The 25,670-nt window shown below is 39.7% G+C and overlaps 1 protein-coding gene across 1 annotated transcript in view; it reads right to left on the bottom strand.

The window, feature by feature from the left end:
- The window catches only part of LOC102180115 (amine oxidase [flavin-containing] B), a gene marked incomplete at its 3' end in the record, with an annotated part of 91,003 nt that overhangs the window by 47,695 nt on the left and 17,638 nt on the right, over positions 1-25,670 (bottom strand). Inside the window, 1 exon segment of the mRNA XM_018043681.1 lies at positions 1,731-1,825. Within this exon segment, the coding sequence (XP_017899170.1) occupies positions 1,731-1,825 (95 nt within the window).

The following is a 25,670-nucleotide window of genomic DNA, read 5'->3' as shown; positions in this document are numbered from 1 at the left end:
CTGTTCTCAACTCTACCTCATTCATGCAACTAAATGGTTATTGCATCATTCCTAATTTTAAAGCAAAATTGATTGGACTTGAAATAAGGAAGAGATTTCTGAACCCCATCATTCTCACTATGTACCACAGTGCTCTGGGTTTTACTGGCTTAGATTTGTAAACTATGAATTATTGATGAATTTCTCTTTACTTAGCATTTCTGGCTAATTTTGAGGCACCTAATGCTAGAGGAAAAGCAAGAAAGGAAAGGACCACTTTTTTTTTATTGAAGTGTAGTTGATTTACAATGTTTCGGGTGTGTAGCAAAAAGATTCAGTTTTATGTGTGTGTGTGTGTGTATATATATATATATATTCTTTTTCAGATTCTTTTCCATTATAGGTTACTAGAAATTTTTGATATATTTCCCTGTGCTATACAGTAGGACCTTGTTGTTTGTCTATTTTATATATAGTAGTGTGTATCTCGGAGAAGGCAGTGGCACCCCACTCCAGTACTCTTGCCTCAAAAATCCCATGGATGGAGGAGCCTGGTAGGCTGCAGTCCATGGGATCACGAAGAGTCGGACACAACTGAGCGATTTCACTTTGACTTTTCACTTTCATGCATTGGAGAAGGAAATGGCAACCCACTTCAGTGTTCTCGCCTGGAGAATCCCAGGGACGGGGGAGCCTGGTGGGCTGCCGTCTATGGGGTCACACAGAGTCAGACACGACTGAAGTGACTCAGCAGTAGCAGCAGTGTCTATCTGTCAATCCCAAACTCTTAATTTTAATCCCAAACTCCCTTCCCCTCTATTCACTTTGGTAACCATAAATTTGTTTTCTATGTGAGTCAGTTTCTTTTTTGTAAGTTCATCTGTATCATTTTTAAAGCATCTACATATAAATGATATCATATGATAATTCTTTCTTTGTGTGACTTTCTCCACCTAGCATGATAAACTCTAAGTCCATCCAGGAAATGACCATTTCTTTTGTGGTTTGTTAATCCAGATACTTGAAAGATAGCATTAGAGTCCTAATTTAAACCTTTGAAATTGCTCTTATGTTCAGTAGAAAGGTTTTCATATGGTTTTGAATTAGCTTCATTTGCAATGACTAAGGACCAACCTTTAAAAAAGAGTGAACACATCCAAACATAACTGGATTCCTAATAGTCAGGGACACTAGAGCAGGTCCTCCTTTTGTGCTTTTGTTTGTTTATTGTATGGTGGTATGATTTAGTCACTAAGTTGCATCCAATTCCTGAGATCCCATGGACTATAGCCCGCCAGGCTCCTCTGTCCATGGGACTCTCCAGGCAAGAATACTGGAGTGGGTTGCCATTTCCTTCTTCAGGGGACCTTCCCGACCCGGGGATGGAACTTGGGTCTTTTGCATTGGCAGGCGGATTCTTTACCAACTGAGTCACTATAGCTCCCCCACTTAAAAAAGGGGGGAATATATATTTCACAAGGGCAGGGAATCTTTGTTTTACTCACTAATGTATTTCAAACATCTAATTATTGATGCAATCGTTTATGGGGAAAGTGCCAAGTGTTATGAGGCAAGAAGAGAAAAGGGACAGAAGAAAGCCATGGAAAGAAAGCAAATTGAGAGGCCATGGAGTGTTCTGAAGTAATTTTCACTCTCTTGAAAAGAGTCAAGTGAAGTTCAAGACTTTCAGAAAGAAAAAAGGAAACTCAGTTTCAGGGTCATATTTTTCCAGCCCATTCTTATTGTCTTACCCTAAGGGTGTAAGTCCTGCCTCCCACGCGGTCCCGGGCTTCCAGAACAATCACATTCAGGCCAGAGTCATGCAGAAGTTTGGCTGCTGCCATACCTGGTAGAAAATACAAGAAGAAATCAGAACCAAACACTCAACTCCAGATAAGCTCCCCGTGCTAACAGCCAATGATTAAAGTCCATGTTGGCTCATACACATAGCATATCATCACGTTCAACTTAACCAACTTACTGGTGTCTAGGGTTTCTCTATAGAGACCCAGATTCCAAGTCTGCAAAACCAACTGCTATTTCTTGAAAGAATAAAAAAGGGTTTCATTTTTAGTAAAAGTCTCAAACCCTAAAAAACTTCTTTGATCACTATATCAAAATGTTTATCTTAGACTAACTTACATGATTATGTGTCTGACAGCATGAAAGAAAACACAAAGCCCCACAAAAAAGAAATGTATAAGCCCCAGCAAACCCAGGACCAAATGGAGCAATTGACTTCATTCTCAAGGTAAATCTGAAAATCCAATAAATTTAAGTGAAGGAGCGAAGAGGGGAGTCAATCTTCAAAGCATGTGAAAGGACCTAAAATTCACTATTAAAACTGAACTTTTCGAAGTTGATGTAAAGTTACAAAACCAAAGACATAAAATGCAACTCATTTAATTGTCCTCATTCCCTGTAGGATTCATCACTGAAGAATAAAATGACACCATTCATTTATTCATCTATTAATGCAGTCAAAAATACTTTATGCCTACTACAATTCCAACATCATGAATTCAACATAACAAAACAGCTTATTGAGATACATTTACATACAATAAACTTTAACCAATGAGTTCAGTGAGTTTTGATAAAGTATAAAGCTTAGTGTAAAGTTCAAATATGTAATTTTTGGTATAAGTACATCCTGAATGTAGTTTTTGATCTCACAAATCTTAAAATTCTGCATCTTTAACTTACAGAGTTTAGTAAGATTTTTTTCAGACAAGATAACTCGTATTCTTACCACAATGAATTGAATTTACTCAGTTCCAAATACTTTACTCATTTGCTTTATGAAATCAAATAAAATCAAGGAAATGCCAAGATGCTGTGCCTTAAAGAGAAATGAAATAATTTCTACCTTGTCTTTTAAAAATAATAGTTCTGGAACTTTTAGATGAAATGTCAACCCACTCTAGTGTTCTTGCCTGGAGAATCCCAGGGACAGGGGAGCCTGGTGGGCTGCCGCCTATGGGGTCGCACAGAGTCGGACACGACTGAAGCGACTCAGCAGCAGTAGCAGTGTGAAAAAGCGGAGAAGGCAATGGCACCCCACTCCAGTACTCTTGCCTGAAAACCCCATGGACGGAGGAGCCTGGTGGGCTGTAGTCCATGGGGTCGCTATGAGTCTGACACAACTGAGTGACTTCACTTTCACTTTTCACTTTCATGCACTGGAGAAGGAAATGTCAACCCACTCCGGTGTTCTTGCTTGGAGAATCCCAGGGATGGGGGAGCCTGGTGGGCTGCCATCTATGTGGTCGCACAGAGTCAGACACAACTGAAGTGACTTAGCAGCAGCAGCAGTGTGAAAAAGGGCTTCTGCGGTGGCTCAGTGGTAAAGAATCCATCTGCCAATGCAGGAGACACAGGTTCAATCCCTGAGTCAGGAAGATCCCCTGGAAGAGGAAACGGCAACCCACTCCAGTATTCTTGATGGGAAAATTCCATGGATAGAGGAGCCTGGCGGGCTACAGTCCATGGGGTCGCAAAGAGTCAGACATGACTGAGCAACTGAGCACAAGTACAAGAGAGAAAAAGAAAATCCCTACAAAAATAGCTCATATTCCTATAGTGTGCACCACATTTCAGATGCTATTCTGAGTGTTTTATTGTATCAATTCAATGAATTTTCACAGCAATCCAATTTAAAAAAAAAGGTACTACTGATATTCCCATTTTATGGCTCAGGAAACTGAAGCACAAAGAAGTGTCCAAGATCACATAATGAGCCAGCAGCAAAGCCAGGCAGTTTCACTCCAGTGTCCGCTTCTATAACCACTATGAGCATTGGTTTCCATGGGGCCATGGAGCCATTCTTTTCATAGATCGCATCTCTCAATTTCTGCTTCAGGGAGAAATTACATTTCAAAAGTGTTTTTCACTTTGTTTGGGTCACCATGTTTTGAAAGCACACTTGTATCTTGTGGTTTGATAAGAATCCACAGAACATAAGAAATGAGTCTACCGTTGAAGCCAGAATGAAAAGACGAGGCTCCATTCACCCTCTTGAACTGTCCTAAAAGAAGAAGCCCATTTTTTTTTTTTACGAGGCTGATGTGACATTTCATTATTTGAGTTAATCCACCTTCTGATAACTGTCCTTGGGGTCAAGGCCAGAACATCCAGCAGGTGGTGGGGTGATGGTGCCAAAGTCCACCCCCCACACACAGTGTGCATGAGCATTGCACAACCCTAATTTAGAAATACAAGGCTTGGATTTTTAACTGCAGTTTCCCAATTTAACCTCCATAAGGAAAAAAAAGAAAACCTTTCTACTGAATCAAAATTGCCCACGATTCAATGCCATCTCTCTTATCAAGCATCAGTTCAACAAATGAAATATGAAATAACATGCAGCCATAGTAACAGCAGTTATCATGGAAATCAGATAGACTTGCTAAGCATGTTGAGGCTTAAAAAGTGGCTCAGAATGAAACACAATATCACTCAAATACACTAGTATTTTATATTCCACAAGATACTACTAAGTAAGTACCTGATGCTATACAGAAACATTTACTAGAACGAGCCAGGGTCTTATCAAATCATTGACTAGAGTTCTCTAGGTTCGTGTGCCTTTAAAAGGCATAAATATAAATTACAAAAGTATCTTTAAATAGAGCAATACAAAAATATGTCGTGGGAAATACCTCACAATTTGTCTCACTCATGCTCCTGTGGGGTGGTATTCAAAATGCTTGTTGGACATCAACTGACAAAGACTGATTTGAAAAATAATTGACCCAAATAACAATAGCTTAAAGAAAGTCCCTGCGGTTTGTTTCTGTTCAGTCGCTAAGTTGTGTCTGACTCTTTGCAACCCCATGGACTTCCCTGTCCTTCACTATCCCCTGGAGTTTGCTCAAACCCATGTCCATTGAGTTGGTGATGCCATCCAACCATCTCATCCTCTGCATTTTAGGAAGAGGGAGTTTTAGGGTACCAAAGAAACTGAGGAGTTGGAGTCTGGTCCGGAAGTTATTAAGACTGTCAAGATGTATAAACAACAAGGTCTTACTGTACAGCACAGAGAACTATATTAAATATCCTCTGATAAATCACAATGGAAAAAACACTTTAAAAAGAATGTATGTGTGTATATATATATATATATATGTAGAGAGAGATATATAACAGAATCACTATGCTATACAGCAGAAATTAACCCAAATATTGTAAACCAATTATATACTTCAATAAAAAATTTTTTTAATAAAGAAAATTTAAAAAGATTGTTTACATGTAGTTCTCAAGGGAGGGGCTTCCCCAGTGGCTCAGTGGTAAAGAATTCGCCTTCTAATATAGGAGACAAGGAGACGTGGGTTCAATCCCTGGCTTGGGAAGATCCCCTGGAGAAGGAAATGGCAATCCACTCCAGTCTTCTTGCCTGCAAAATCCCATGGGCGGAGGAGACTGGTGGGCTACAGTCCACAGTCCACGGTGTTGTTCAGTGTTACACAACTGAGCAACTGAGCTCTCAAGGGATTCCTCACTGATGACTGGCAAAAGGATTAATGGTTTGATTAATCAAAAGATAAGCAAACAACTAAGGACCCAGGGCCCCCTGGGCTGACAACAGGGTTGTTTCCCAAGAGTTCATGTTTATGTCAGTAACTTGGAACTTTTAACACATTTTGCCATAAAACAAAAATAGGAGAGATGGTATATTCTCTTGGAAGTCTGAGAATTTTAAAATGTAATACTATTGTGAAAAATAATATAAAGTAGAAACACTAAACAGTGTAATCAGTGCTGTTGAAACCCTTAGGCAATCATTTCCTGACACAATGCAGTAACAGCTAAAACAAGGAAAAGACAATATCTACGATAATAACAAACCATCATAAAGCATTGAACGTTGCTTTGCTCTGTGTGAAGAAGTAGCATTTCACATAAAAAACTCATTTGATTTTCACCACAGTACTGACAGGTATTATTATCTTCATTTTAAAAAGAAAAAAAAAATGGAGATTAAGAGACATTCACTGACTTGCCATAGACTATACAATTAGTAAATGGTGAGGGTTCAGCCCCAAACTGGAATTCTTAGCCACCACCCTTGGACCAAAAAGCAAAAGTTAAAAATGCAGTAACTCTATACACAGATTGATGTAATATCTTAAAAACATTCTGCTGCCCATCTAAACAGAAGAATCTTAAAATATTGGTTTTTCTTTTAAACAGAGATTTAATTTTTGCAATCAATTTGAGAGTGAAAGTAAAGTCTCTCACTTGTGTCTGACTCTTTGTGACCCCATGGACTGCATGCAGCCTGCCAGGCTCCTCCATCTATGGGATTTTCCAGGCAAGAATACTGGAGTGGGTTGCCATTTCCTTCTCCAGGGATCAAACCCAGGTCTCCCACACTGCGGCAGACTCTTTAGCAACCAGTTTAGAAACAAGTACACAATCGCTGCCTACTTTTAAAAAGCTAATAAAAACTTGAGTTTAATATGCAGGATCAATGAATATTTCACAAACAAGTGATTATTTGGCACTTTCAGAAGTAGCCCTTATGTGTCCTAGACAGGTCGCTGATAAGATCACCTCACTTGTTAGTTCTTTTTTTTTTTTTTTTAAGTTTTTTTGTTATTTATTTATTTATTTATTTATTTTTTACTTTATTTTACTTTACAATACTGTACTTGTTAGTTCTAAATGGTGCAGGATCTATGGTATTTTGCCTCAGGGGGTCTCCTTTGGATGAATAAGCATAGTATGGCATAGCTGACTAAATGGTAGACAAAAGCCTAATGGCATGAAATGATCAAAATATTGCATCTCCCTTTCCACATAGTTCACTTGGAAAATGTTTCCTCAAGGTGATTGACTATCTCAATTATTTGGATATTTCAATTTGTATTAGATACCCAAATTATTTTAAATACCTAGAAATCAGTGGTTTGCAGCATTATTAACATTCTATGCGTCCTGTTTTGTGCCACGGAAAAGGGCTTAAGAGTTAGAGACTGTAGGAGACTGAAAAGTACACAGGGCAAGGAACAAAAGGGCCTCGTCTAAGAGTCTTAAGAACAGTGAAGGAGCTGGGATTTGAAGGAAGATAAAAATCAAAATCACCATCTGCCTCACTCTTCGCTTTGTTAGTCTGTCTCATGTCCTTCCTTTCAAAAGCTGATATTTAACAGAATTTTTCGGCATTTTGAAATACAAGGCTAATTGTTCTGAAAACATTATCAAATATCAGTACTTCCATGTTACAAAGGACTTTTTCTCAGTTTAAAGTTACCAAAAAAGTATCATGTTGATCAAAACTGAGAAAAAAAAATTCACGGTACCTCAAAGCATCTCTAAACTTATAACTCTAGTAAACCTTATAAGCATGCTCTTAGGAAGGAAAAAAGCCAAAAACATGCAAATAGCCCTCATCACCTCTGTCACCTCTGACAAAGCAACGGTTTTATGAGAAAATTCTAGAGACAACCAAGTGACCGTCTAATCAAAGAACTGGAATACTTTGATGTCTCTACAAAGAATGCCTTTTCAGTTATTTAACACATGCACACACACACAAAAGAGGCTGGGGTAAGAAGAAAAAATATCACCAATGTGAGACTAAATTCATTAAAGGAAAGTGGCATTTATAGGTACAATTCAGACATTAATTGCTGAACTCTTCAACACAGAGTACAGAGGCAGGTGGACACAGGTTCAATCCTTGGTCAGGGAACTAAGATCATACATGCCATGCAGTGCTGCCCAAAAAAAAAAAAAAAAAAAGGAAGAAAAAAGAAAGTTATGATCAGTGTGTTCTCAGGAAAAAGGAGTCAGTCTGGACTTAAACAGGAGGAACTGTTTGCTCAAAGCATTTCTTATTAAGTAGTTTAGTGGTTTACTTCCCAAAAGACGGGAATATTTTGAGCACTGACTATATGCCAGTTTCAATTCCAAATGTTTTACATATAAGAATTTATTTATTCTCCTAACAACTCTATGAAGTTGGCAGATGTAAAAAGCAAAGCACAGAGAGGTCAAGTAATGTACCCAAGGTCACACAGCTGGTGACCAGTAGAGCCAGTATTCAAATCTAGGCAATGTAACTCCAGAAAACAAACATGGAAAGCAGTCTTCCTCACACTAAATGATGAAATACTGAAAGCCTTCTGTAGAACATCACGATCCACATAAATACGAGGGCCACTGCTAGCACATTCCATGCCTTTGTGTAAATTATAGGAAGAAAGAAGAAATTACACTTGTAGCAGGTAAGTTTCAAAACAGCATCCTTTCTTCAGGTGAATACAGCTCACATTGATGCTTGGCTAGCAGTGTGTGGGCTGGACTGCATCCCCCCTCTTTCACTGCATCAGCCTGAATAGCTCATGCTGTGGCCTCCAAACTCAGAGAACTTATTTCCTGAATGATAAGAGTTTAATTACCTAGTCTTTGTGTTCTCAATGTGAGTACACAGTTGGCACTTACCTGGATTCATTTAATAGCCTTCAGCAAAGATGATATTTAATTACTTAGTCAAGAAATAGACAACTGCCTGCAGTGGTGTCTATATACCCATATTTAACATAGTATAAGAAAACTAAAATATATACGCACATTGAAACTGATTTCTTCTTGTCACACCAGAAATGGTAAAGGGACTTTACCAAAGAAAAAGAGCTGGAAAGAAAGCCAGCCAATCAATTGTAATAACCACCTTACATTGGTACAGCACTATAGTTTCCAATACTCACACACATTCAGTTCTTAACAATAAGCCTTTGAGACTTGCCTTGTTTATCCTATTTTTCAGATTAGAAAATGGAGGCTCAAAGAGATTCTCAAGGGCTTGCTCACTGTGACACAATTAGCGATGGCAGAGCCCGGTCTAAAGTTTAGCTCTGTTTCTGTGTCCTGGGTGTTTTTCATTAGTTATGTGACTTCCTATAATATACAAAGGCCAAAGTTGCTTAAAACAATTTCTAAAACTGTTCTGAGTTTTAAAAACAGAGTATTTCTTTATTGCCTTTCTTGGAAAGGATATATTGATAAAAACCACCTTAAGCATATCAGTGGGCAAAACCCCAGGACCATGTCATTCACAGGCAGACATGAAGACAGTAGGACACCTCCACTAAACTACTGATTAGGAGATGCTTTGGCCAAACAGTTCCTCCTTCTTAAGTCTAGACTGACTCCTCTTTTCTGAGAACACACTGATCACAAAAAAACTTTCTTTTTTTTTTCAGCAGTGCCACATGGCATGTGGGGGAATCTTAGATCCCTGACTGGGGACTGAACCCATGCCCCTGCTTTGGAACTGCCGAGTCTTCACCACAGGACAACCAGGGAAGTCCCACAACTTTCTTGAAAACTGAAATAACACATGCTATAAACCAAACATACCAATGTGCACCATCCATTTGATCACGGAGAAGCAAACTCTAGAATAACATTATTGACATCTTGCTCCCAAATATGAAAAAGGTAAGACTCCAAGCCTTCTTGGAAGCCCTTTGCTCTGTTTTCTCTTAGACAGTCAAAATATACAACCCCCAAAACAAATGGCAATAGCTGCTAAAATACAGGAGACCTTTACTGAAGCCTTAGGCCGTAGGATGATTTATGCTCTTGAAAAGGAAAGGGAAAAAAAAATCAAACTTTCATGAGTTGCCATAGAAACCTTTCTCCAGATGTGCTGCTTCTGAAATACTACAATGAGACTGCCTTCCAAGGCCTTTCAGAATACATCTGCTGCTGCTGCTGCTAAGTCGCTTCAGTCATGTCCGACTCTGTGTGACCCCATAGACAGCAGCCCAACAGGCTCCCCCGTCCCTGGGATTCTCCAAGCAAGAACACTGGAGTGGGTTGCCATTTCCTTCTCCAATGCATGAAAGTGAAAAGTGAAAGTGAAGTTACTCAGTCGTGTCTGACTCTTAGTGACCCCATGGACTGCAGCCTACCAGGCTCCTCCATCTATGGGATTTTCCAGGCAAGAGTACTGGAGTGGGGTGCCATCGCCTTCACTGAGAATACATCTAAAACCATACAAATCATTTTATCACGCTTTATATGTAAATTATTGCATTTTCCTAAAATGTCAGCCATCATCATGAGTCTTGTTTCATAGCCAAGCTCTTGTCTTTCTTTTAAGTATGAAAGGAGTGGGGTAATCTTTTGTGTTCTACAATTGTGGTGGACAAAATTTGTTCTTGTCTTACCTCAGTATGATCTCCCAAGAAAAAAGGAGACAAACCCAGAAATTCCAGCTTGGTCTTTCCCAAATATTTGTGTTATAGTCTTCATTTTTTAAACTGGCACATAAAACTATAATCATTTAATTCACCTGCCTTGAATCCTTTTGGAAATTCAATGGAATATATATAAATAAATAAACACACTCCTTTAGCAATACTGTTTTTGAAGTATCGAAAAGAATCATATGATTCCACCATAATTTCCCTGACTATGATTTAAGGGTGAAATATCTCATTGCCATGACAGCAGCCCTCCTATGGATTACCAACATGATTAAAAAAATTTTTTTTACCAATATGGTTTTTAGAATCACAAACATCCTTAAGGTAGAATATAAAATTGTAGAGATATCATTCCCACTTCGGCTCACCCACTTTCTACACCCTAGTCTCTGAAAGAGCTGGGTGTTACAAATGCCCAGAAAAGGGTCAGAAGTCTGCTGTAGAATACTTTTAATACTTCTCATTTAAACAGCTCCATTCACCCAAACTGAGATGATCAACTTGGAATTCCAGAAGAGAATAAAATGTGGGCACTGTTAAGGAAAAGAAATTTGGATGAGATTAACAAGTAACTGGAAGAAATGAAGTTACAAGGCAGTCACTTGGGAGCCTAGTTTGGAGCCTGGCCCAGGAGTTTTACTTCACCTCAGAAACACTCTTGTGAGCCAGAGACCAAGGCAGTCAGCGGTGTGCAAGGACTAGAGTGAAGGGAAAACGGAGCCCCATTCAAGGACAAGGCATTCTGTAGAAAAGCATGAGTCCTCACCTGTCTAGCCCTCACTTTCCCCATCTATAAAATGAAGTGATTAGATCAACCCCCTTTCCATTCTGTGATTAGTCTACATGAGACAAGACAACAACTTTAAATAATCCAAGATTTCATGATATAGGTGGTGTCTTCACAACCCCAAAGCATTATCCCAAAGCCTGCCCTGTGGAGAATGAAATTTGAGTGACCTCCAGAGGTGTTAATAAAAAACATGTGATTTTTGTGCTCTGCTGGAACCAGGAAATGCAGATTCAAACAAAGCTGGTTGAGGATAGGCATGCTAAGGTAATTAGAGGTAAAAGGTTCTGATGCTGTCATTTCCTCTGAAATGCATCACAAAATAAGAAGGACTGATGGATCAAGAGCAGGACGGATAGATTGATAATATGGAATAAGGCAAATACAGCAAAAAAGTTAACCACAGAATTTAGTTGGTAGGTATATGAGTGTTGACTGTATAATTCCTTGAAATTTTTCACAATAAGAAAGATCTGGGGGAAAAAAAAATTAAATCAAGTAAGTGGTCAAAAGGTAAAAACTTCCAGTTATAAACTAAGTCATCGTGATGTGATGTATAGTATGGTGACTATAATTAATAATACTACATTGTACATATGAAAATTGCTAAGAAAGTAGATCTTCAAAGTCCTCATCACGAGAAAAAAATTCGTACCTGTGTGGTGAAAGTGAAGTCGCTCAGTCATGTCTGATTCTTTGCAACCCCATGAACCAGTCTCCTCCATCCATGGGATTTTCCAGGCAAGGATACTGGAGTGGGTTCCCATTTCTTTCTGCATACACATCCACACACATCACCTATGTGGTTATGGTGTTAACTAGACATACTGTGGTGATCATTTCACAGATATACAAATATTGAAACTTTATGTGGTGTACCTGAAACTGATATAATGAATGGTACATGTCAATTTTATCTCTATTTGCTAAAATTGGCTATAAAGTCAAAATTATGAGGATGATTATTTGAAGTGTGAAATAGGTGGATTTTCTTAGACTATATATATATACACACACACACACACACATATGTGTATCTTTAACTGCAGAATACTTAAGGTTCACCTAACTTAAAGATGAGTGAAGCACTGTTTAAGTACAAACGTTCAAATGTTTGCTGACATTTTCTGTATCAACAATGGCTGTTAGTAATGTGTTACCAAGCTGCTGTAAAATAAAATAAACACACACACACACACACACACACACACACACACAAACTGGTTTCCATCCAGATGGGACTTTCAAAGTCTTTAATTAATGTACTACATGTCTCCATCAGGGCTTCCCAGGTGGCTCAGATAGTAAAGAATCTGCCTGCAATTCAGGAGACTCAGGTTCCATCCCTGGGTCAGAAAGATCCCCTGGAGAAGGGAATGGCTATCCACTCCCTTCTTCTTGCCTGGAGAATTCCATGGACAGAGGAGCTTGCCGGGCTACAGGTCATGGGGTCGTAAAGAGTTGGACATGACTCAGTGACTAACATGCATACCTGCCTCAGCAGATACTACATATGCCTGCTTTCGTGCACGCTCAGTCACTCCAGTCATGTCAACTGTTGGCCACCTTATGGACTGTAGCCCGCCAGGCTCCTCTGTCCATGGAATTCTCTAGGCAAGAATACTGGAGTGGGTAACCATGCCCTCCTTCACGGGATCTTCCCCACCCAGGGATCAAACCCATGTCTCCTGCATCTCCTGCATTGCAGGCGAATTTTTTATCTACTGAGCTACCTGGGAAGCCCAGGTATTTATATCATTTCTTAGTCTCTATAACCTATTGGGCGACAGGGGATGAAAATGACTTTCTCAAAAGCAGAAATGTCTCCTTATATATTTTGGGACATACTATCCTAAAGCAACTGGTCCATTTGGTCAATGTGGCTACATCTGGTGGTAGGTTGGTCACAGAAACCCCTCTCAGAAAGAGTCCTCCTGTCTTTCCCCCTACATGTCAAACATTCTCAACCACACCATTGTCCTTAAGCTGCACTTAGTCAAGGAGTTGATTCCCAAGCATGATTTGCTTCTAGACGAGAACGCCCAACAAGAGAGGCACCAGAGCAGTGGGAAGAAGATGACTGTAATGTATTTGGAAAGGGAGCTTCCTGGAGAGGCTGAAAAGTGTATTTAGTTCCACCAAGTGGAAAATAGTGAAACGAGAAGGAAAAAGTGTCCTACCAAGAATGAAACTAGAAGTTTCTCTCCTTCTTCTTCTTTCAAGACATGCAGTACAGCAGGAAGGCCCATGGGCTACCAGCTTAGAATCTCTGCTCTAAACTACTATCTGGGCCTCAACTCATTAATAGTGACATGGCTTCAGCAGAGGACACCATTTTCTTGGGTTTTTACTGATGCATTAGCTCCTCACATGGCTTCAAACATGGCAGTCCTTCCAACTACAAAGCAGGGCTGTTCATCAAACCAATAAGGAAATCCCTCGTTTTCAGCATATTTACAATGTAGGGATAACTGACAAATCTGAAACTTGTGAATGATCAACTCCTATCCATTTTCCCAGGTTTTTTTCTGACTCATAACTTGGGCCCAGTCATTTGCCCAAGAGCCCATGGAATGAAACCTGGAATTCATCTTTTAATTTTCCTGGTCCCTTCTCCCATCTTACCCTTAATGCCCTAAAGATCCAGCATGACTTCATCCCTGCCAACTTTTCTATCTTTATCCTTAGGCTCCCCACCTGGCACCTTATACTCCAGCAATATTGAAATCCTACCCCCCCCCGCCATGATTCTTTCCATATCCCACACAATTTAGTGTTTCCAGACCTTTGTTATTCTGGAAAGATTTCACTTAGTTTCATCTCACCCCTCAAAATGTGGCTCAGGCTCTAGACAATTTTCCCTAACCAGCCCCCCACCCCAAGGTGGGTTAGGAGCCCAGAGTCGAGGTTTTCATAACAATTAATATGTTACCCCCTTTTAGATCACCTACAATAAGAATGAGTAGGCCATTTGGGGCTGAGGCAGAATTTGTATCTAAATCCCCAAGACTATTTTGAGAGTTCTATTATTTTAAACTTCTCACTCAAGTTACTTTTGGAAAGAGGATTTTCCTGTTATTTCATATCAACAGTTCAGAGATAGGTTGAAAGCACTGCATGTCTGTTCAAAACTCAGCCTGTGGTTTGATAAAAGCCTTTCAATAAGCCAAAATGAGCTGGCAACGTCTGTAAAGACAAGGCCTCAAATGGAACTCAGATGAAATTACTTATGTGTTCATTAGGTTCAATTCTTTCTAAGGAAGAAAAAAAAGTACCTCAAAAAAAAAGTTAAAAAAAAGATTTCTAAATCTCAGTGAGAGGCCCTGGATTCAGTTGTCAGGTTAATATCAAAAGAGGACCTGCCACACAAAAATGAATACTAGCGCCAACCTGTACAGGAAAACAATAGCTACTGCTGTCTAGGCAAATTATTTCAGGGGTATCTGTAGCTGGGATCTAGTTTCCTCATTCACCTTAGGACATCTACTCAGTTATCCCAAATCAGAAACAAATTTGGGTGCTTTTAGCCAGAATATCTAGATTTCATGCTGAGCAGTGGGCCCCAACCTTTACCAATCCAATTGTCTTTATTAATTCCTTGTGTGAAATTGCCTTTATATCACTTTAAAAAGGAAATCTTCTTCTTTCCAAAAAATTCAACCCCTCTCATATTCACAGTCTACCATGAATTAGGTGATTAAATAAATGTATCCTCCTTCTTTAAACCTCAAGTCCCTGATCTGTAAAGGAGTGGAAGTATTTGTTGTTGTTTAGTCGCTCAGTTGTATCTGACTCTTTACGACACCACGGACTGCAGCACACCAGGTCCTTCTCTCCCAGAACTTGCTCAAACTCATGTTCATTGAGTCAGTGATACCATCCGACCATCTCATCATCTGTCACCCCCTTATTTACTCCCTACCTCGTCAAGTAGTTGTAAAAAGAAATTGAGGCCAAATATATAAGGCTCTCAGCACATTGCCTGTTGCATGGTGTATACTCAGTAAATAACCGATGGATGAATGAATCCAGCATCTTAGGAAGTATTTGGCCTTGAAATTGGAAGAATGAGGTTCCGATCTCACTCTGCCCCTTAGGCCCTGTGAAATCTTCAGCAAGTAACTTCCAAACTCCTTTTAATTCCAGTCTGTAAAACAGGGATGTCCCTTGCAGGCAGAGTTGATAGAACAAAAAAATAACTGGATCTTAAGCCACCTTATTTTTAACCTATACAAAACAAATGGGTAAACTGTATCATAGACTGTGTGAGTGCCCACTGACCATAGCAGAGAAGAGGTAAAGCAATATTTTCTCTGTTGATAACATTTTTATCATGGACTTGGAGCAATCTAAGCAATATCTTTTGGTTAGTAATCCTTGGAATTAATATTGCAATCTCTTTTCTAAAATTAAGACCATTGTATTTGACAGATTGTTGTTTAGTCGCTCAGTCGTGTCTGACTCTTTGTGACCCCATGGACTGTAGCCCGCTAGGCTCCTCTGTCCATGGGATTCTCCAGGCAAAAATACTGGAATGGGTTGCCAGTTCCTTCTCCAGGGGATCTTCCTGACCCAGGGATCGAACCCACTTCCTCTGCATCTCCTGCATTGGCAGGTGGATTCTTTACTACTGAGCCAGTCGGGAAGCCTATTTGACAGGTATCCTCACACATCCCACTGTCCAAAATGGCTATTTCATACCTTTTCTTCTTAAACTTCCATGACACTAACCCTTGACCCCAGCCCTCTTCAACTAATGACTCTGCTTCATTTTTTATTGAGAAAATAAAATAACTCTTTTATCTTTTCATAATAAATCCAGCTATATACCTTCACCTGTGCCTATATGTGCTGCTTTACCTCCTATGACTCAAATGAAGTGGCTTCTTTAAGGAAGTCAACCTTCGCGACTCTCTTTGGATCTTATTCCCCCCAGGGCTTTGAACCTCTTATCATATACTTTCTCTCCTGTAACATCAATTTCTCCCTCTCTCTTGGATCACTGCTATCAGCAAACAAAATTGCTCTGGTATCTCCCATCATCAAAAAACCTAACTGTGGCCCAATATCTCCTTTAGCTAAAACCCCTTCCCTCTGCATCTCTTCATAATACTACAGAGTTATCTTCAGCCATTGCCTCTATTTCCCCATTTCACTGCAATCAGACATTCTTCCTTACCATTCCACCTAGACTACTCTTGTCAAGGATGCCAGTGATTTTCATAGTGCAAACCCCACAGTCCAGTCTTGGTCCTTAAATTACTTGTCCTCTTAGCAGCTTCTGGTCTTGTCCTCCTTCTTATCCTCCCTCTCTCTTTAAATATCTGTAGGATCTGCATTGATGTCTTTATTTTTTACGCTGCACCATGCAGCTTTCAGGATCTTACTTCCCTGACTGGGGATAAAACCCACGCCATGGCAGTGAAAGGCTGGAATCTTAACCAGTAGGCCACCTGGAACTCTCTTATCTTCCTTCTTGACCCACTCTCTTCACTGGTTTCTGGGCTACACACTTCTTTGAGATTCTTCCTAACTCTGATCCTTCTCAGACTCCTTTGCTGGATTTTCTCCCCTTTCCAGCTTCTAAATGTTGGAGAACCCTGGGACTAGGTTTCTTGGACCTCTTTTTAAAAAATCATTTCTGGGTGATCCTTAATTATGCCTTCAGCTATTTAAAAAATCATCTCAAACTGAACACATTCCAAACAGAGGTCTTGAGTGAGTCCCCTCCCCCAAATCAGTTCTTGTGCATGCTTTTCCATCTCAGTAATGGTACCACTTTTCACCCAGTTGTTCAGGCCAAAATCCAGAATTTGTCTTTGATTCTTTTTCCCCTGGCCACTCCAACCTTCAATCAATACATCAGTAAGTCAGTTCAGTTCAGTTCAGTCGCTCAGTCGTGTCCAACTCTTCCAACTTGACCTGAATACAACCATTTCTTAGCAACCATACTACTACTACTATTACCTTGATCTAAGAGGACAGAATCTCTCCTTTGGATTATTGCAATAGCCTTGCAACTGCTTCCACTCTAACATCCCTAAAGTTTCAATTTACATAGCATAGAATATCTTTTAAAGCAAAATCAAATTTATGACATTTCCCTGTTTCAAATCTTCCAATGACTTCTAGTGCAAAGAGACAACCTCACTTCATTACTTAACTTACCGGGACACATATGAACACTTGTCTATGTATCCTGCCTTCCTGTCCACTTTATTCCACTCTAGCTTTGTGGATTTTCCTTCTGTTCCTTGAACACTTCAAGGTTTCCCCACCATAGGGGCTTTGGATCAATTGTTCCCATCTCCTATGATAATTTCACCCCCCCCCGATATTTACATGTTCAGCATCTCTGATCTCAACTTATATTTTATGTCTAAGGAAGAAGTATTCCCTGACTCTGCTCCATCACACCATCTATTTTATTTTTCGTGGATTACTTACCACTGGTAGTACTTCGTACATATATATGCAGGCGGCTCAGCAGTAAAGAATCTGCCTGCAATTTGATCCCTGGGTCAGAAAGATCCCCTAGAGAAGGAAATGGCAACCCACTCCAGTATTCTTGCCTGGAAAAATCCCATGGACAGAGGAGCCTGGCAGGCTACAGTCCATGGGGTCGCAAAAGAGTTGGACACAACTGAGCAACTAAACATCAACAATGTGTGTAGATGGATAGGAATTTATCTGGTTGATTTATTGGTTATCTATACCTGCCTCTTGAGAAATCTGTATGCAGGCCAGGAAGCAACAGTTAGAACTGGACATGGAACAACAGACTGGTTCCAAATAGGAAAAGGAGTACATCAAGGCTGTATACTGTCACCCGGCTTATTTAACTTCTATGCAGAGTACATCATGTGAAACACTGGACTAGAAGAAACACAAGCTGGAATCAAGATTGCCAGGAGAAATATCAATAACCTCAGATACGCAGATGACACCACCCTTATGGCAGAAAGTGAAAAGGAACTCAAAAGCCTCTTGATGAAAGTGAAAGAGGAGAGTGAAAAAGTTGGCTTAAAGCTCAACATTCAGAAAACAAAGATCATGGCATCTGGTCCCATCACTTCATGGGAAATAGATGGGGAAACAGTGGAAACAGTGTCAGACTTTATTTTTTGGGGCTCCAAAATCACTGCAGATGGTGACTGCAGCTACGAAATTAAAAGACACTTACTCCTTGGAAGAAAAGTTATGACCAACCTAGATAGCATATTCAAAAGCAGAGACATTACTTTGTTGACTAAGGTCAGTCTAGTCAGGGCTATGGTTTTTACAGTGGTCGTGTATGGTTGTGAGAGTTGGACTGTGAAGAAGGCTGAGCCCCAAAGAATTGATGCTTTTGAACTGTGGTGTTGGAGAAGACTCTTGACAGTCCCTTGGACTGCAAGGAGATCCAACCAGTCCATTCTGAAGGAGATCAACCCTGGGATTTCTTTGGAAAGAATGATGCTAAAGCTGAAACTCCAGTACTTTGGCCACCTCATGCGAAGAGTTGACTCATTGGAAAAGACTCTGATGCTGGGAGGGATTGGGGGCAGGAGGAGAAGGGGACGACAGAGGATGAGATGGCTGGATGACATCACTGACTCGATGAATGTGAGTCTGAGTGAACTCCGGGCGTTGGTGATGGACAGGGAGGCCTGGCATGCTGTGATTCATGGAGTCGCAAAGAGTCGGACACGACTGAGCGACTGAACTGAACTAATTGTATGATCTTCCTTACTAGATTATAAGCTCTATGAAGGCAGGGATCTTACTTGTTTTGTTTCCTACTTTATTCCCAGCATCAGGGAGAGTATCTGACATGCAGACATTCTCAATATTTGTTGCTGGCTTGAAACAAGTCAGACACGTTAGTTAGCTCAGCTGTGAAAGGTGAAGAGGGGCTCATCTTGCAAAGAACATACTCTAGTGGATTCATCAGAATGCGCTTCTACTCAAAATCTGATGTATCATGAAACTTATTTTAATGTCAATGTGACCATTTGATCACAAGTGCCCTTTAAAATATTCAACCCCAAATTTCCTGTTCCAAATATCTTTTAATCACAAACTTAACATAAAATTTTTCAAGGGAAAAAGTATCAGTATAGAAATGGAGCCTTCCATCTGGTTAAGGATTCAAATAGGCCCCCAAGTATTAACAATATGATGTCAGCTCCATAGCCTGCCTGCCTTCCTCACATCTAAAGGCTTTGCTGCTGCTGCTGCTAAGTGGCTTCAGTCGTGTCTGACTCTGTGCGACCCCATAGAAGGCAGTCCACCAGGCTCTGCCGTCCCTGGGATTCTCCAGGCAAGAACACTGGAATGGGTTGACATTTCCTCCTCCAATGCATGAAAGTGAAAAGTGAAAGTGAAGTCGCTCAGTCGTGTCTGACTCTTAGTGACCCCATGGACTGCAGCCCACCAGGCTCCTCTGTCCATGGGATTTTCCAGGCAAGAGTACTGGAGTGGGGTGCCATTGCCTTCTAAAGGCATTAGAGTTCCTTTTAATCAGTAACACAACCTGGGCACTGGTCAGAAAACTAAACTCAATCAAAGATCACTGGGGCAACTGATATTTTAAAGGCTTTGTTAATTACTAAATCCTCTGGGGCATTTAAATCCTAAGCCTGCACCATGAGATTATGGGACAGAAAGGTACCTGGCCTATGTTGAACTACCTACTTACACAAATTTCTTATATATTAAATGTGTTTTAATATATCCTGGCTGAAATTGTGTGTGTGTGTTTAAGTACCTTAAACAAACTCTCTGTACTCACAAGCTCTGGGCATAGCCCCCTTCCAAACTGAAAGGAGAAACCACTTCTAATGGGAAAGGCCACTTCATCTTGTTAAATGGAGGTAGAATCCAGAACTAGGGATCCTGTGATCTTTGACAAAATCCTTCTAGATGAAGGAGCAAATGGAACTGAAAATGCCAGCGTCACCACTCATAACCCACAGTTGCAAAAATTATATTTAACAGCCTTTAGTAACAAAATTCTAAATCTGGAAAGTTATGCTGTGATATTCTGTTTTTCTGTGCTCCTCTGTCCCCCTGAATTTCTATAGATCTAGTGAGTCTATTTCTGGGGCTCCTCTAAGTGTGTGGGGCTCCATGTATTTAATACATTCTTAGCTCTGTCTTACTATGTCCATCTATATCCCATACTTCCCCAGTTCCTTCTGTCTCATAACTGACCCAACTACAAAGCCAATAGTTACTTATTTATTTTCCCATTTGTTGACTTTGGCTGAAAATATATAGCAATTTGGGACTCATCTTAGCACAGGTGAAGTTTGAAATCACTCTTTCCCGTAGGAGTGCTTTGTGAAAGCAGGAGAATCACAGCAAGAATTTTGCATAGAATAATACCTCAAGGAAAACATGTTCAAGGACGTTTACTTATTGGATTAAGCCACTTTAATTATAGTATCAGAACCATCCTATGGCTACTGACCATACACCTGGGTGTGAAATCTGTACCCTGAAAGGGGCTGAGAAGCTCACAGAAGACTGCATGCTCTCAAAGAGCATTAAATATCTTGGTTAAAATGTTTCTAGTATTAGTTACTTTCCGGTTCAAACACATATACATAAATACTGGTTTATTCAAAAAGAATAGATTCCACCCCATATTCTAACCACAAATTAAGAAAAATAATGAAATAATAGTAGCCTTTCCAGAAAATGTAATTGACTAATAGATAGAAGAAAAATGTTCAACTTTTCAGTAAGTAAAAATTACAAACAACTATTACACCTCTCAATTTGAGAAACGGAGAAATACCATTTTCACTCACAATTTAAGAAAGTTTTGGAAAAAAAGGATGGTATTAAAGGCTGCCAACAATGTGAGGAAACAAAGCTGGCTGGAATAGTAATTCGTAAGAAATTTGAGAAAAGCAATCTGGCAGTATCTATCAAAACCTTTAAACTGTCCATATCTTTAAATCAGACATTGTTACTTTATGATTTAATTCCAAGAAATAATATCAAATGTGGAAAAATATTATTCCTAAAGATCTTTGGGTTAATGTCATTTATAATAACACTCATACAAAAAATACAATGTCCAATAATCTGGTATTAGTTAAGTAAGCTATGGTAAGCTTATTTGATATTAAATTGTGCTCATAAAGACTGTAAAAATGTAGAAAATATTCATGTTTTAATATCAGGTGAAAAGATATAAAATTGTGTCTGTACTATGACTATAAATATCAATGTGTCACACACACATGCAGAAAACCAAACAAATGCATGAAAAAAGATTGAAAGAAAACACATCCAAGTGTTAAGAGTGGTTCTTTGGATGGTAAGACTTAAAAATGAACTTATGAAAATAATTCATCCAGGAATAGTAAGAAAAAAATGATTTTGATGCCAAATGAGTGGTTTAGTTTATTGGGCTATTTCCAGGATTCACTGTGCAAATGATCGACTTTTTGTTATAAATTTATACTTTTTAGAGACCTAAAATTAAGCACTTAGAGTCCCACAGTTGCAAAACTTCTCTGTAAATCATAGTCTGCCTTTATATTGACACCAACCCTCCCTATTTCAGAAGAAAATTGCATGCAAGTAAATTCATAGAAGTGCTTACCCAAAGTGCTTATTGTCAAATCTAATAAACTCAACTACTTGATATTTTATGAAATTTACTCCAATTACAACCTAATGATGGGATTGGGGGAAAAAAGCAAAGGATATACATTATTTTTTTAAGGCTCAGGAGCTGTTTCCCTTAACTGTTTTTTGAACACCACCAATGTATCTTTATTAGATTACCCTGTAAATTTTGGAACTTAATAATATTGTTTATATTGTGCTTTCTAAACTGATGAATACAATGTAATTATCGTTCACCCATTAAGAGACTGAATTTGGCATCATGATCTGTATTCCAGGCTCACAGGCCAACTAAAATTCCCCAACGTTCATAGAAAAATTGTAACTAAGAAAAATATTTCTATGTTAAATATGATATCTAAATATACACATAAATATACTCCTGTAAATATACACATTCTCTATATAAGCATATACTTAAATATATAGGTAAGTACTTTCTTTGGTCAGGGTTTTCATGCGAATGTTGGAACATTTTGCCCCAAGGATCTCTTTCAGTCCCAATCATCTGGGGAAAGCATACAGGAGAAGCAGGCAAATTCCCCCTGTCTCATTCCAATTTCCTGGATGAATACAGCCAACTTCTTCTCTCAGAAGGCAACAAAAAATACCAGCTTTCTAGGTGCATCCACACAATGTGGTATCCAGAAAACCACTGAAGGTGACATTTAAAAACCTTAGGTACACAGGACAGATTTGCGGTTCCCAAGCTGGGGGGATAGGCAAGGGAAGGAATGGGAGTTTGGTGTTAGCAGAGGCAAGCTATTATATACAGGACAGATAAACAGTAAGGTCCTACCATATAACACAGGGAACTATATTCAATATTCTGTGACAAACCATAAAGGAAAAGTACACACACACACATGTGGGGCTTCCAAGGTGGCTAGGTGGTAAGGAATCTGCCTGCAATGCAGGAGACATGGGTTCTATCCCTGGGTTAGGAAGATCCCCTGGAGAAGAGAATGGCAACCCACTCCAATATTCTTGCCTGGAGAATTCTATGGACAGAGGGGCCTGGTGGGCTACAGTTCATGGGGTCACAAAGAGTCAGACGTGACTGAGCAACTAAACAACCACAATATAACACATATATGCATATAAACTGAGTCACTTTGCTGTACAGAGGAAATTAACACAGCATTGTAAATCAACTATTCTTCAATAAAATTTTAAAAAATCTTAGAAGGTTACACATAGATTTACCATACAACTGAGCAATTCCACTTCTAGACACCTAACAACCCCCTCAAAAAATGAAAGCATAAGTCCCCACATGCATGAATGTTCATAGCAACACTATTACTATCCACAATAACTCCAAAGTGGAAACAAACAAAATGCCCATCAAATAATGAACAGATAAACAAAATGTGGTATATCCATACAATGAAATATTAGTCAGTCATAAAAAGGAATCAAATACTCATACATGCCAGAAAGTAGGTGAACCTTGAAAACCTTATGCTGAAAAAAGCCAGACACAAAAGCCATTGATGGTATGATTGCATCAGTATGCAATGTCCAGAACAAGCAAATATCTAGAGACAGAAAGTAGATTCCTGGGAGGGCAAGAAAGGTATAAAACAAGGTGCTATAGGAAGGAAGAAGTGGGGGGTGCAGGGTAGTATGCAGAAAGTTATTAGATAAGGAGACTCTCAAAAAAGTAAGTTTTAAAATAAACTCTGAAAGACAATCAAGTTGCCAAAGTGATAGGAAGGAGAAGGGCTAGGAAGAGATCCACAAGAAGAGCAAGTGCAGTGGCCAAAGACAGAGGTAGACTGAGAACTTGAAAGTGGACTAGGGTGGCTAGAGAGTGAACCAAAGAGGTCGTGGGAGATCAGGCTTCCACTGTAGGCAGGGGTCAGGTTTGCAGCATGTCTGGGCCAGAGTCATCATTTTGGATGTGATCTTGGGTGTAATGGAAGGCCACTGAAGGGTTTGAAGCACACAAGTAACTTCATGAGATTTATATTTTGGAAAGATTATCCTTCCTAGGGAAAAGTCTGGAAAGATAACATGCCAGACTGTCAACACGCATCACCTCTGAAGGGCTGAGATGGGGTAAAGTCTGACGGGTAGTTAGCTTTGTCTCTGAACAACTTTGTCTACATCACTTCTGACAATAAATTTTTTTTTTGTCACTTAGAAACATCAAACCTGTGCTTTCCTATTAAAGACAAATTATTCTTCTTCCTTCAGTTGTAAGAATGGACTGGACGGCTGAATCTTGAGGGTATTATGCTAAGTGAAATAAACCAGACACAAAAGGACAAATATTGCATGATTTCAGTTACATGAAGTTCCCAGAGCAGTCAAATGCATAGAGCCAGGAAGTAATATGGAGGTTACCAGGGGCTGAAAGGATTGAGGAATGGGGAGTTAGCGTTCAATGGGGACAGAGTTTCAATTTAGAGGGCTGACAAAATTCTGGAGATGGATGGTGGTGATGGTTGTACAATGTGGATGTACATGACACTACTGAATTGTGTGCTTAAAATGGTTACAATGGTATTTTTTACATTATGCATATTTTGTCACTGTAAACAAAGAAAAAGAATGGACCGGAGAAGGACTGGACCAAATGACAGACATAAACGAGCAGACTCAGAACCAGAGTGGCCCACATGCAGAACCCCAGATTCACAGGGACACAGAGGCGGTGAGATGGACAGATCCAAGTTATATTTTGAAACTGCAACTAATAGGGCTTTAGGAAGAAGAAAAGGAGAAAAGAAGAAAATGTCTAATATCCCAAAGCAGACCGTGAAACAAGGAGTTGGATGCCACTAGTTTATTTGTAACGAAACCTCAAGAAGCCCAGGTAGGGCTCAGGGCAAAGAAGAGAAGGGAGGTTTTGTAAAGGTGTAGTAGCCAGCAGACTGTCACTGTGGGCGATTGATGATGGATCATGCTCGGGACCTCTGAAGACTGTATGGAACATGCCTTGGTGATTCTAACTAAGTGGTGAGCCATCGTGTCAGTCTTAGGAAGATGGCTGCTCTTGGGGGCATTAACCCCACCCCACTGCAGCCCTGTCCTGAGTGGGAGCCCCTTACGGGTTCCAGTGGTCAGACTTGCAGCACTCAGAAGCCATAGGTCCCCATACAGGGGAGTGCAGAGGGACAGTGGGGCCCCTCCAAGGTCTGCTACCAATGTCAAGGATCTTGGTGTGAGAACTTGTCTGAAGGTGATCCTGTTTCCCAAAACAGGGGACACTGGAGGTGAAGGGTGTCGATGCTGCCCCAGGAGACTGAAGGAGCAGCTAGAGAAGGAGGAGGGAAGCAGGAAACGGTGGGATTGTGGGAGTGATGAGAAGTATTGTTTTAAAATGCTTGGTTAATACATAGCATAAAAAGCTGAAAAATCTTTTTTTTCAGACAGTGGGAACTCTTTTGGAAAACAGTTATTAAATAAAAGGTTACAGTTAAATAAAATACAGTTAAATACAAAAAATAAACACCCTTATCCTGTACCACAAGGCTCAGATGTCAAAGATGGAGGAAACATTATTCAACCAGACAACTCACAGTGAGTGAAATAAAAGCTTCCAATGCAGTCCCACATTCCACCTCTTTCTGACCTTCCACTATATGTAAAATCATTCAAATCAATATACTGCACATACCACCTTATAGGAAGGATGTATTGGGGGAGGAAAAAATCCTAATATTGCCTTTCTTTATATGTTCTTATATGTACAGAAGGTCCTTATATTAGTACATAATCAAGGTCCTTTAGCAATGTCAGGCACATATTTCTGTTACTATATTTTGCATATGTGTTTTGTTCTTCACACCTCGTTCCAATGGTTTCACAAGATGGAATAAGCTCTCACTTTACCAATTACTTGTAATTTGAAAAATGCAGACATCATTTTTCATTGTCATTGAGATCTTTATCCACTGTATTTAAAAACACTGAAAAATAATGCTTAGAGTTTCTATATAGAATGCACGATTTGAATACTGATTTAAATTCTAAATGCTGCTGCTGCTAAGTCGCTTCAGTCGTGTCCGACTCTGTGCGACCCCAGAGACGGCAGCCCACCAGGC

This window comes from Capra hircus (genome assembly GCF_001704415.2).
Source record: "Capra hircus breed San Clemente chromosome X unlocalized genomic scaffold, ASM170441v1, whole genome shotgun sequence".
In the NCBI taxonomy this organism is placed as follows: domain Eukaryota; kingdom Metazoa; phylum Chordata; class Mammalia; order Artiodactyla; family Bovidae; genus Capra; species Capra hircus.
Note: the sequence above shows the minus strand (reverse complement) of the source record. Positions and strands in the feature narration are given on the sequence as shown.